Here is a 12830-nt window from a genome sequence, read left to right as displayed (position 1 = left end):
AGGAGAATGGCCTGGGGTTTTCGATGCCCTGGGGTCATGGAATTACCTGAAGACAATCTGGGGCCCCAGCAGCGAGCAGCCCAAGAACCCTGCTCGCCCCGAGACAACACCCGTGCAGTAAAGTGGACAGGGCCCAGAGGTGCAGGCCTTGCCCCAGGCCGGAGAGGCCCCGCGCCCACGGCCTAGGGGGTGGGGCGGCCTCGCCTCGGGCCGGTGCTTTTCGCCCTCCGTTGGCCGCCAGAGGCTCCCTCTCTCTCCCTCTCCTGGGATTTTGCTGCCGGGCTCCCTCTCTCTGCGGCCCTAGAGTTAATCCCATCAGCCGAGGTGAGGCACCTGTTACCCCGGGCCTTCCTCACCCCCGCGGCTTCTTCCCTGCTACAGCCCGGCTCCCAGGCCGGTCGAACGGCCCGGGGCGGGTGCCCGCACGTGGGCAAAGCCCGTTCCCCGGCCCCCCGGTCCAGGCCGCCCGAGTGTGGGCGCGCCTCAGGGCCCGGGCCGCCGCCCGCCGCCGTGGCGTAGGGGAGCGCCGCGCCTCCCGGGGCCTCCCGGGGCGGGCAGGGCGCGCGTGGGGGCCGCAGCGCGGGGGAAGCGGCCGCCGCAGCCGCCCTCCGCGCCGCGCAGGGAGGGGCGGGTGGAGGGGCGCCGAGCGGGCCCGCGCGGAGCCGAGCCGCGGTGACTGCGGGGCGGGGGGCGCCTCGGAGCAGGGGGTGGGAGCCGCGGCCGCCCAGCCCTCCCCGCCGCCGCCGGCGGCTCCCGCTTGGGTAAGGGGGAGGCGGTGCGTGGGGCGAGGAGCTGGGGCGGGTGGAGATGAAGAGGAAAAAAACCGGGATGTACAAAGGCTGAGGAGCAGGCTGGGGGTTGGGGGTGGGTTGTGGTCGGGGAGCGATAGGTTGAGGATCGGAGGCATTATCAGTGGGATCTATTGTTTCCTGGCACACTGGGAGGAAAAACAAAGGGATTTATTATCATTACCCTGTAATTTTTTTTTCTTTTTCTTTTTTAATGTGGCCAGGGAGCTCGGCTCTCCCCGTGCCACACTGGGATCCGCCTGGCAGCCGCCGGGAGCCGCAGCCAATGTGTTAGGACTTCAGGTGCTTCTTGGCACAAAGCTAGACTGCGACCTCCTACCATAGCGCTTGGCGTCACCTGCTCTCCCGGCCCTGCCCCGGGGCCGAGAGACTGCGTCCCGAACCAGGCTTGGGAATCGGCTGCCTCTCAAGTTGGTGTTATTTATGTTTGTCTTTTGTGAGGGCAGGTTTTGAATCCCCCGGCGGCCCCGTCTCCCCCGCCCCCGCCCCCTCCCTCTCGGGTTCCAACTGGCGGGGGCGGGAGTGGGGTGTGCGTGTCGGGGGGAGGGGAGGGTGTGCAAGGCTGAAACAAATGTCAGGGTAGGAGATTGGCGATGCTTTACAAAAAAACAGGCACCACACTCTTAAGCTTTTCTTGTTTGTCTGCATGGGCCATGCATGCGTGCTGGGCCAGGAGCCCAGTTTGGAGAGGATTTAAGTGAAAGTGTGTGCTTCCTCAGCTGATTGTGCATGCGGGTGATGCGGCTCGACCTAATATTAAAAGACAAAACAAAAACAAAATGAAAAATCTTTAGAACTACCTTGTCTGCTCCTCAGCAGATCCTGAAGTGTTTGATTGCTGGCATACTGATATAAAAGCCAGCTGGTGGGCCAGAGGAGGCCAGCAAGCATGCATTGCTTTGCATTTGGAGCTTGTAGTAAGTTAGGGGCACGTAGGAATAAACAACTCAGGGCTATGAAAAGAGGTCTCGGGGTGTGTTTGCTTTCTGATCGTCATGTTCTCATACATTTATTCCCATGCTATTTTTCTACATCCCACTCTATAGTTAATAATATTCACTCCTAGTAAACTTCCAAATATTTGAAATAACTGAACTTAAAGTGAAACTTAGTGCCATTTAAGAACTTCCTTCTGTTTCTTTCAGTCCGGATTTGCACTAGTGTTGCTCTGGGGATGCTGTAAATGAGAATATTGGACCAGAAAGAATGAAACAAGCCTTTGCAGGCATGTTTTGGAGTTTGTAAACATAGATTCCAAATGTAACTGTACTTATGTGGAAAGAATTAAGTTCTGTCTTACATGGAGAACCCCAAATGAAATACTATTTTTTTTGTGTGTGGACAGTTTGATAATTTCTTAAAGATCTTTGTGCACTGCTGGCTTCTTTTAAGGTCACTCAGAAAAATCGACTAAAACTTGGGCTGAAGTATTGCTTTCAAGTGTACTCATGTGTAACTTGTATGTGTGTATGTGTGTGATGTTGGTAGGGATCTCCAAATTGTGTTTGAAACATTTTGGTTGCCAAAGACCCATCAGAGTTACAACTTTTAAATTCTTGGCTTTTAAATTCCCATTTCAATAAGTAATTAAGTCTTTCTGTTTGACAAGTGGCGAAGCCACTTTGAAAAGAAAAGTTTGTGTTGGTTGAATAAATACAAATTCACATAAGTAAATGAATTCAGAAATTCATTCTTTTCTGTTACAGATGAACCTCTAGTCTTGCTTTGAAAAAGCCATTTTGTATTAACTCTTGACTGAATAATTTCCTAATACACCTGTTGGGAGGATCACTGTCACAGTATGCCATTTGAGAGGTACTTTTTCTTGATCAAATACTGGTGATTAGAGAAGAGAGGTGGTTTTTGTTTTTGTTTTTGTTTTTTGTTTTTTTTCTTGATCATTATGAACATTGGCTTTTCACCCCTGAAGTAAAAATGTTGAAAACCGAGTCTTCAGGTGAACGAACCACTCTGAGAAGTGCTTCTCCTCACAGGAATGCATATAGAACTGAGTTCCAGGCACTGAAAAGTACCTTTGACAAACCCAAATCAGATGGGGAACAAAAAAAAGAAGGTGAGGGCTTCCAGCAGAGCAGGGGGAGGAAATATGGCTCCAATGTCAACAGAATTAAAAATCTATTTATGCAGATGGGTATGGAACCCAATGAAAATGCTGCAGTCATTGCCAAAACAAGGGGGAAAGGTGGCCCTTCATCTCCTCAGAGAAGAATGAAGCCCAAAGAATTTCTGGAGAAAACAGATGGCTCAGTTGTTAAGTTGGAGTCCTCTGTTTCAGAACGAATTAGTAGATTTGACACAATGTACGATGGCCCTTCGTATTCTAAGTTCACAGAAACTCGGAAGATGTTTGAGAGAAGTGTGCATGAATCAGGACAAAACAACCGCTATTCCCCAAAGAGAGAAAAAGCTGGAGGGAGTGAACCTCAGGACGAGTGGGGTAGTTCCAAGTCCAACAGAGGCAGTAGTGATTCCTTGGACAGCCTTAGCTCCCGGACTGAGGCTGTCTCCCCAACGGTGAGTCAGTTGAGTGCAGTATTTGAGAACACCGATCCTTCCAGTGCCATTGTTTCTGAGAAAGCTGAAAATAACGAATACTCAGTGACTGGGCATTATCCCCTGAATTTACCATCTGTTACTGTCACAAATCTTGACACCTTTGGTCACCTGAAGGATTCAAATTCTTGGTCTCCAAGCAAACAGAGTGGGGATCCAGAGGATGCTCAGAAGAGGAGTACAACTCCAGTACCGGAAGTGGCTTCGAGAAGTACCTCTCTAGCTTCGGTGCCCAATGAAGAGACACAGCAGAGAAGGGAAGCTGAGGACTCCACAGCTAACCCAGAGACTCCTGACAGAATTGACAAAGACATTGCTGAAGAATCTTGTGCTGAAAGCAAGGCAATGCCAGAGTCTAAAATCCCTTCAGCACAGAATTCACCTTTAGAAGATGCCGGGGCTAGTTTGGTTGGGAGTGAGGCAGCAATGCATCAGAAGAAAGAACTTGAAGGGCATAATTTTACCTCTGCTGATGCTTCTGAATCCAGTTGTGGAAAGGAAGTACCCGAAGATGCAAATAATTTTGAGAGTTCCCATGTTTACATGCACAGTGACTACAATGTATATAGGGTACGGTCCAGGTATAATTCAGACTGGGGAGAGACAGGCACTCAACAGGATGAGCAGGAAGACAGTGATGAAAACGGTTACCATCAACCAGACATGGAATATTCGGAAATCGTGGGACTGCCAGAAGAAGAAGATGTCCCAGCTAACAGGAAAATTAAGTTTAGTAGTGCTCCAATTAAGGTAAGTATGTTTTCTCAATTTGTTTTTGAAGTTTTTTCTAAGTTTAAAATTTTCTTTTCTTTTTCTTTTTAGTATTTGGGCCTAACTGTATGCAGAATAGATTTGACAGTTATGAGGAGTACCAGGGTGTTGATATGCACAAGTTGTCAGGTGATTTTAAAAGTTTGGTGTTTGAGAGGTATCCACCTATTTTCTAATGTGTTTATAGTTGCCTTAACCAGTATTGAGTGATAATAAAGTTGAGGAAGTTTGGGGATTGTGAGATAAGATTCCAATGGACTGGAGTATAAAAAATAGGAACACTGAAAATGAGGAGTGTTAGTTTGAAATAGAATTCCTTTTACTAGTTTTACCAAAAATTACCCAGGAATAATAACATTTTCTGAACCTGAGCACTGTAGAGCCTGGGGTATAATGGATAATGGGAGAGTTATGGTAATCTTGAAATAACACTCTATTTCCTTGCTTAAGAAATCTAAGTTATCCCTTACTTCACTGTAAGTGGGTTGTGAGGAATGCTGGAACTTTTTTTTTTTGTACTGTTACTTGGTAGTGAAAGTTGGATTCATGGGAATCTATTAGCAGATTTAAATACCTTCATTGGAAAGTCATGACTGTAAATAGCTTTGAGTTCAGAATTCGTTACACAGCTTTAAAATGAAATTTTGTGAAAGGAAGTTAAATTGATTTGCCATTCATGGATTTATTTTTACCTCTTAAAAACTGGCTAAGTGCCAGTTGCATTAAGAATGCTCTCTACTAATGACTTCACTTAGTTAACTTTGGGGGTAGAAGAATAGCACAAAGTGCATCAGCAGCAGGTGGTGAAGCATTATTAGCTGATAATGGCAATAGGGGCAGGAGGTGGTTGGTCGAGTATCAGAATTGCCTGGAGTGCCTTTTCGAAGTGTTCTTGCCCACCAGCTCCAGTCCTAAGTTTCTGGCATGCCTTCCTGCGGGAATCTGGAGGCTTGTGGTGGCAGCCTGTGTACTTTGAAGCCACTTTCTAGGGGCTTCCAGCTTACACAGTGTGTATATATGATAGATTTGAAATTTGATATGTATCTTTTGAAAGTTTCTCCTCAAAATCTAAAATCACTATTGTTATTTTCATCTTATTTTGAAATGAAGTAATAACAGATATTAGCAGGCAAATTTTCATCTCATTAGTTTAAGGCAAAATTCTGGATCAGAATGGGCCATGTCAAGCTATGTTTAAAGTAAAACTGGAGATGTGAGTCTGGTTTCTGAGTAAGCTCAGTTTCTTTGCTGTGCTTGATCATTGTCCTTTGCTATTCTCTCCCCTGCACCCCAAATCTAGGCACTCTTTTAGAGGTGCCTTTACTTTGGGCTTATCCAGTGACCTCCTAAATTTCATCATTCATGTCCCCTTTGCAAGGGCTCCTCTTTGAACATCATTGTCTTTCCCCTTAGGAAGAAAGTGATATGATTAAATTGTTTCCCATTGAACAAGGCAGGAATAATTGAAATGAACTCTTCAAAGAGTTTGTTAAAACCAGTGACTGATTCCCTGATGGGAGGTTGCAGCTTAATGAACATTTATGAAGTAGAACATTACCCACTCAATCAAATGGGACACTAGCCTTGTTCTTGGGTCCCATACTGCAGAAAACATAACTGCACAGTAAGAGGTTTAATGAATTTTTAAGGATTTATCATTGAAATATGGCTGTTGGTATGTGAACAAACAAGGTTCTGGGTATCATATTTTGAAGTTCAAATGACTTTTTTACTACTATTGCTCATAATAAGCATTTTGTCTCTTAATTTGCATATAATAAAAAGAATGAAATAGATTACATACACTTTAAGTTTCATCACACACATTTCCTCAGCGACATAGACCAAGCATAACATTAGTGAACCAGAAAGCTTATACACTGTGTTTTAGTGGGCAGTTAACAGTACTGATTGGAGTGGATTAAGTTTGCAAACAGAAGCACTGTTCTTAGCCCTTTGTACTGAGTAAGAGTTACTCTTTCTGGTTGTTCCTATTATTTAACATGTAAGTGGATTCACTTGGAAATTTTGAGAGCTACTTTCTACTTTCTACTGGTGGTGGCAAGTGATGATAGTGTTTAGATTATTCTCCAATTAAGGTTTTTGCCTCAAAGGGTGGTAAAAATTAAATTCAGTAAGTATCTAATGAAGGCTTATCATGTGTCTGTTTTCATTCTGTTGGCTGCAGAATACAAAAAAATCTGTAAAGTTACCTATTTCCTCTGTGACTTGGGAGAGTCAATTCTTAAACTTATGGTATTTAAAACCCATAGGGTAAAAAACCTGTGCCAAAATGTCCAGTGTCCTATGAGCACTTTTACTGTCCTTGGCTCTCTAAATGCATGGAGTGAATAGGATTTGATAGGCCATTTGGAAGAGAATACACTCAGCCATTCCAATGTATGTTTCCTTATTCTTTTTGTAAAGATTTACTTAGGGACTGGGGAGTTACGATTTCCCACCTAAATCTTTTTCTTTGAAAATTAAACTCACTCCCAATATCAGAAACCATGGGGAACATATTCCTTACAGTAATGATCTTTACAACTTTTACCTTCTTTTGCTGATATTCTCATCTTATTTTTCATTAGGGCAAATATTCTCAACACCTTTAGATTTTTGTTTTACATCTTGTTTATGACCTTTGTGTGTTTCATGATATCCTCAATTTCTATTTCAATTTTTCTACAGATGCTTTAAATAGATATTTCCCTAAGATGTCTTAAGTCTGAATCTAGAGGAACATCAAAATAATAGCTGATCTTTCTTATGTAGCATATTCCTTAAACAGAATTGTTGGTGACTTTTAGAAATGGTCAGATTGTTTCTTCATGGATAGATTGATGTGTTTCATAGTGTCATAGAAAATTAGAATGGAATTAATAACAGAAAATATAAAACCCAACTTGGAATAAGGAGTGAGGGAGTGTTTTGAGCCATGCTAATTTGTGGTGTGGAATTACGCCTTCATTTTCAGGAATTTCTCAAAACCAAGGGATTGAATTAATTAAATTTGCCTTAGATAAATCAAGGATAGAAAGAAGGTCACTTTTCATTATCTTTTTCTATTAATTCAGAACATTTATTGAGCCTCTATGTTTCAGGACCAATGCAAAGGTAATAATAAATGCATAAATGACTAGAGCTGATCAAGTCAGCAACTGCTGGTGAGTGGGAAGTGTACAGCCCATTAAGGATGCTTCTTAGGCTGTTCTACTCACCTCTGTTCTTGGATGATCTAAGGTCACTGCAACCCTCTTAAGGAAGTCACAACTCCTTCTCTGTTTCTAGTAGGCTTATGTCCTTTGGATTGGTGTGTCTGAAAAAAGGGTATTTTTCTAATTCCCAGCAAGAAGGAGATTGCAGGGTTAATGCTGAAGTGCCTTAGGCTCTACTCCTCTGAGTGTGTTCTCCAACTTGACCGAGTGTACTGAGCTTTACAGAGCTGGTGGTTCAGAGGAGAGTAAGCAAATCAGCAAGGGCAGTCAATTGCTTCTCTAACCTGTTCAGGATAGTTGTTGAAAATGGATCCCTTAGCTTTCACTCCCTCTTCTGGGGCTCTGAGTTTTCAGAGGGTCCATGAAGCCTTTTATTCAAGGTGGTGGTCAGAGCATAGTTCTGAGATCCAAATTTTTGTCTTTGGAGCTTTCTCTTTCTTCTAACAGTGTTTATCAACTTTAATATGACTGTAAATCCCCTGGGGGTCTTTCAGAATGCAGACTTCTGCTTCAGTAGATGTTCTGTGGGAAATTACCTGGAGGTAATGGTTACCCTCCAGGTGTCCTACTAGCTATCCCAGAGGTTATGAAGTAGAGAGGCCCAGCAACCACATTACAATGCTCGGATCACACTGTTTATCCAATCAGTTTAAAACATAGCCAGAAGAAGAGGAAAGCCTTGGGGTAAGTTTACACACTTGAGGTGCAAACAAGGCTGGAAGGACAAGGATACTCCTTGAGTCCTGGGCGCACAATATTCATGTCCCATTCCTCTCCCTTTCACATCAACCTCCTCATTGATGGTGTGGTTATGAGGACTAGAGTTGATACTTGAGCAAGGACTCCACAGACTAAGAATGCCCTGGACTAATGATAGATACTTGTTCTATGGGAGAGAGTGGGGACAAGTACACTTAGATAAAGCTGTAGCTTTGCCAGTTCACCTGCTGATGATCCATTGTATTTTACCTGTGTTGTTTGGGTGTAGCACCTATTCCGGAGTAGAATCATACTGGGTGTCTTCCATAGGTGACTGATAGGGTGATGGCATAGCTGTCAGTCCAGTGATGGCAGGATGATGACTCAGTCTTTCTGGTAGCAAGTACACCTCTTACTTGTTCCATTGTATCTCTATTTCGGAATGTCTCATGGGTTACTAACTTACCTGTTTTTAACATGACTTGTAAAATTGGCCTTCATCATAAAAGCTCTCATTATCTAAACTGCATTGACTGTGGACTCTATCTCATAAACTATTAGCCTACTTACCATCCACAACTATCTCTTCTTATGAGTTTCATCCCTTCCATTTGTTTTCTTGGCCTTTACAACAGAATTTAATATTCTCAAGACAGCACACTCACCAAACAGTGAGTCTGGGGTGAGACTTTGTATTTCCAGCAAGTTCTCCAGTCGGTGTTGATGCTGCTGGTCAGCACACTGCTCTTTGCGCTATGATTTTGAAGAACAATCTTTTGGCTCCTGAGAGGGGCTGGTCACAAAATACTAGGAAAGCTCATTTAACACATTTGCTTCCCAGATGGATCTGCTGTAGCAGGTTGTGTGGGATAATATTTCTTAAAGATGGAGCTTTCGAAAACCTATAAAGTGTGTGAAGCACTGTTTCTGGGCACCAAAGTGGATTATGACCCCTAAATTCATGAAGAGTTTGGATCCTTAAAAAGTCACATCCTAGACTTTTTGTGTGGTCTCAGTTTTTAAATATGCAAGGTCAGGAGGAAGAAGTTCTTGATAGACTTAGAAATTCCATTGCTCTGATTCTTTCAGTAGCTCAGTTAATAAGTTTCGAAGAGAGTATATAAGTATTGTCATCTTTTTTAATAACTTGCTTTTATTTGGATAATTTTGATGTCATAACATTTAAATTGGACTTCCTTTTAAATTTGGATGTTTTGTAGTTGGTGGTTCATAACTGGGTAAATATGTCAAGTATTTTAATGTACCATGTAGAGTCAATGAATACTGAATGAATCTCTTTTTTAATATCGAGTGTGTGTACTAGTACATCTTTTTTTTTCCTACTGAACATTGGTGATCACTTGGTATTTCAAAAGGGATACTTTGTACATCACACTATTGCACATATTTGCTGGCATTTATTTGTAGTAGAAAAATTTAAAGTTTCTTGCTTCTGGGATCATCCGTACTATTTTGCCTTCCCCTGTAAACTTCCTCACAAAGGGCACTAGTTATTGGGTTAATGGACTTTAGAGATAAGAGGTTGAATTTGGAGGAAAATAACTTTCTGTTATGTTACCCATATATTGTTTATCTGATTAATAGATCTTAAAGATAAGAGGTTGTATTTGGAGGAAAATAACTTTGTTACTCATACATCATTTACCTTATGAACCCAGCTACATGCCCATCAGCAGTAATTTGATTTAAATCTCACTTGCATTAGGTATTTTTCTAACATCTTGCTTCTTCACCACTCAGAAAGAGAAAAGGTTTAGGAATTTCCGTAGAAAAACATTTCGATATATGACAAATTCTATATAAACAAAACACATTGCTGTGTTAAATTCTGAATATCATTGATTCTTGTGTTGTTTACTATCTAATTTACTTAATATATATTTTCTTAATTTTCTATGCTCTTCCTTTTTGGATCTATTTCATTTTGTTCTTTTGCTTCATTATTCCATTCTAATTTCTTTTGAGTAAGAAGAAAACTTTTCAAGGAGTGCTTCATATTTTTTCTTCCTGGTCACTTTACAAATTTTCCCCTGGCTTTAATGCCTGTATTTTAGTTTGTGATATAGAGATTTAAAGATGGAAAATACTTAAAGGTAATCTACTGTAATTTCCCACTCAGTTCAGTTGGCCCTTCAATAGCACATTGCTGACAGATGATCATTCAGCTTCTGCTTGGATAATTCCACTTATGGGGAGTTTATTATTTTGCAAGGTAAAAGGAAAGTAGGAAGAAGGATATGCTGTGTGTGTGTGTGCATGCATTTGCACAAATGAACATGCATGCATTGCATTTGCTTATTTTCATTTATTCTTAATTTGCAGTTTTTATTATGATAAAATTCAAATGACATAAAATTCACCATTTTAAAGTGTGCAATTCAGCAGTTTTCAATATATTCACAATGTTGCACAGTCATCACTATTATCTAATTGTAGGACATTTCCATCACCCTAGAAAAAAACCCCTGTGCCTCTTAGCAGTCACTCTCAATTCCCCTTCCTCCCGCATCCTCTGTCAAACACTTATGTACATTCTCTGTACATTTGCCTCTTCTGGACATTTCACATAAATGGTATCACATAAAGTGCTTTTCAAAAAGAATGTAGGAAATGCAATGAGTGTGGTTTGGAGAGGTTAAAATTTAAGACATCAGACAGGCAAGTCTAGAAAGCAGGGGGCAGAAGAGTTTTCTGGATGGTGACATGGTCTAAAGATGAAGTGGCAACAAATGCTGTCTGTCCTTTTTTACATTTTCATGGAGAGAAAGAAAACAACAAACTGAGGGCTTAGCAGGATCCAGAGAGACATGAGGGTATTTGTAAACTGAGGAAGAACAGGAAATGTGGCAAAGAGGATGGTCGCAATGATACCCTTGCTTGGAACACTGCACTGCTGCCATGTCATCTGAAATTGCTTACTAATGAAGCATAAATGTTTGTGTCAGCATAGTGAATCTTCAAAGGCACAAATAGTGCTGATGCTGCTTTTTCATCTTTACACTGGTCTTTTCTATCATGAAGGGACCCTTGTGCTTTCCTAATGATGTGATGTTTTTTCCATCCTACTGTTCTTATGTTGTTGCTTGCATTATTCTTTTATTTCAGCTGGAACTGTTCATAGACAAACTTCACTCTTTATTTTTAAAATTCTCCTCATCCTTCAATATTTTAATATAGATACCATAAGCTATGCTTGCTATTATCTGTAATATAACCAGCTATGAGATGAGTGATTTGAGGCAGGCATTTATTTAGTTTATTGCAATTGTTTATGAAGCATGTTAATATTATTATTAAATATTATTAACTGGTAATGAAAGTAGCCCCAAGAGTTACTTGATATTCTGTAAACTTGGGACAAATTTGCCTCTTGAGGCCTTGGTTTTCTTATTTGTGATTGAGTCTATCTTACTTTTAATTTATCATTAAGACCCCATCTCAGCTTTAACATCTTGTGATTCTCTGCTTCTCTCTTAAACATATTTGTACAGTACCATCATTATAAAAATTTGTGCTGTTATCTCAAAAGGAAAATTTGGGACATCCTTTGTTGAAATGTCAAAATGAAAAATTCATATTAAATTGCTCTTAAAAATGTTATTTAGGCTCTGGATTAGAGTAAAAATCTTAAGATGGTTAAAATATTAAATCCAAGGGACTGCATTTTTATAGAGTGGATTTTTAGAGCAACTCAACTTTTGAAAATATGGGTTGAACTATATATTAAATCACCCTGCTGAGGAACTGAAAAAGAAAGAAAGAAAGAAATGTTTTGTGATACAGTTGCTGACATATTAATTGCTTCACTCACTTTGTTCTGGAAATAGCTTCATAGCACAGTTCAACATGATTGAGATATTGGTAATTTTTGCACAATTTCTAATTTTTCAGCCTAACTTGTTCTTTTACGCGGCTGTCCTTACAAAAAGGACAGTGGAATAGACAAAGAATAAAGATACCTGGAAATTTTATATTTTAGAGGGAGGAAAGTTTTTGTTCTTTACTTATTTTATCTATTTCAGAGTGATTTAAAAATGTAGAGTTATAACTGTTCCCCATGTACTTATGTATGAAGAAAAGTGGTTTTAAGTGAAATGGCTCATAGACGCATTAGTCTCCTCTCTTTTATAAATTAGTTAACGAGTTTTGTTCTGGGGAAAGCTAATCTATCAAATTATTTTCTACATCAGCTGAAATACAGTGGGCTAGCCTGGGACACATAATGGTTGGCAAGAGTCAGAAAGGTAACAAAGTCATGACTGTGGAGGCTTCTTTCCAGTAGTGACTGGGTGAGAGGCTTCCAGAGTAGGTATTTGGTGTTTATCCTTTGATGCTTTGGGACTGGCAAGGCCAGGCATGTGTGACTCTATGGCTTAAGTCTGTCATTCTACAATGAGGCAGACCCTTCTGCATCCACTTCAGATCTCTCCTACAAAAATTACTTTTTCCTTCTACTCCTCTTTCAAAAGTAGGTTAGGTTAGAGATTCTTGGAAGATACATTCATACCAGAAACTTTGTCTGATCTCTAACACAAGGATTATAAATAATGCTCAAATTCAGGTGCCTGCTCTGTGTTTTGAAGAGATTTTCTTCCACAGTCAGGGACCTTAGTAAAGGAGAGGGAAAGCCAGGTTTGTTGGTTGATTACTAAGATCCACTTGTGAATCAAGCTTTATTAACTTGTATTAAGCATTTGTTTCAAAAATAGATGTGTAAAGTTGTTTCATAAGGGAAGAA

At 40.9% G+C, this 12830-nt stretch overlaps 1 protein-coding gene across 16 annotated transcripts in view; it reads left to right on the top strand.

Moving 5' to 3' along the window:
- The first annotated feature begins 218 nt into the window (after positions 1–218).
- Positions 219–12830, top strand: part of PPP1R9A (protein phosphatase 1 regulatory subunit 9A) — a 311401-nt gene continuing 298789 nt past the window's right edge. For 9 of the 16 annotated variants that reach the window (XM_037019830.2, XM_037019829.2, XM_037019828.2 and 6 more), the window contains exons 1-3: positions 626–761; positions 1013–1219; positions 2516–4133. In XM_037019830.2, coding sequence (XP_036875725.2) covers positions 2745–4133 — 1389 coding nt within the window. In that variant the 5' untranslated portion in view covers positions 626–761; positions 1013–1219; positions 2516–2744. Of the gene's footprint in view, positions 325–624; positions 762–1012; positions 1220–2515; positions 4134–12830 lie in introns of those variants that run through there. The other 7 variants (XM_073238815.1, XM_073238818.1, XM_037019835.2 and 4 more) reach the window with 5 other exon arrangements.

Source organism: Manis javanica, chromosome 6 (genome assembly GCF_040802235.1).
Source record: "Manis javanica isolate MJ-LG chromosome 6, MJ_LKY, whole genome shotgun sequence".
Classification (NCBI taxonomy): Eukaryota; Metazoa; Chordata; class Mammalia; order Pholidota; family Manidae; genus Manis; species Manis javanica.
Note: the sequence above shows the minus strand (reverse complement) of the source record. Positions and strands in the feature narration are given on the sequence as shown.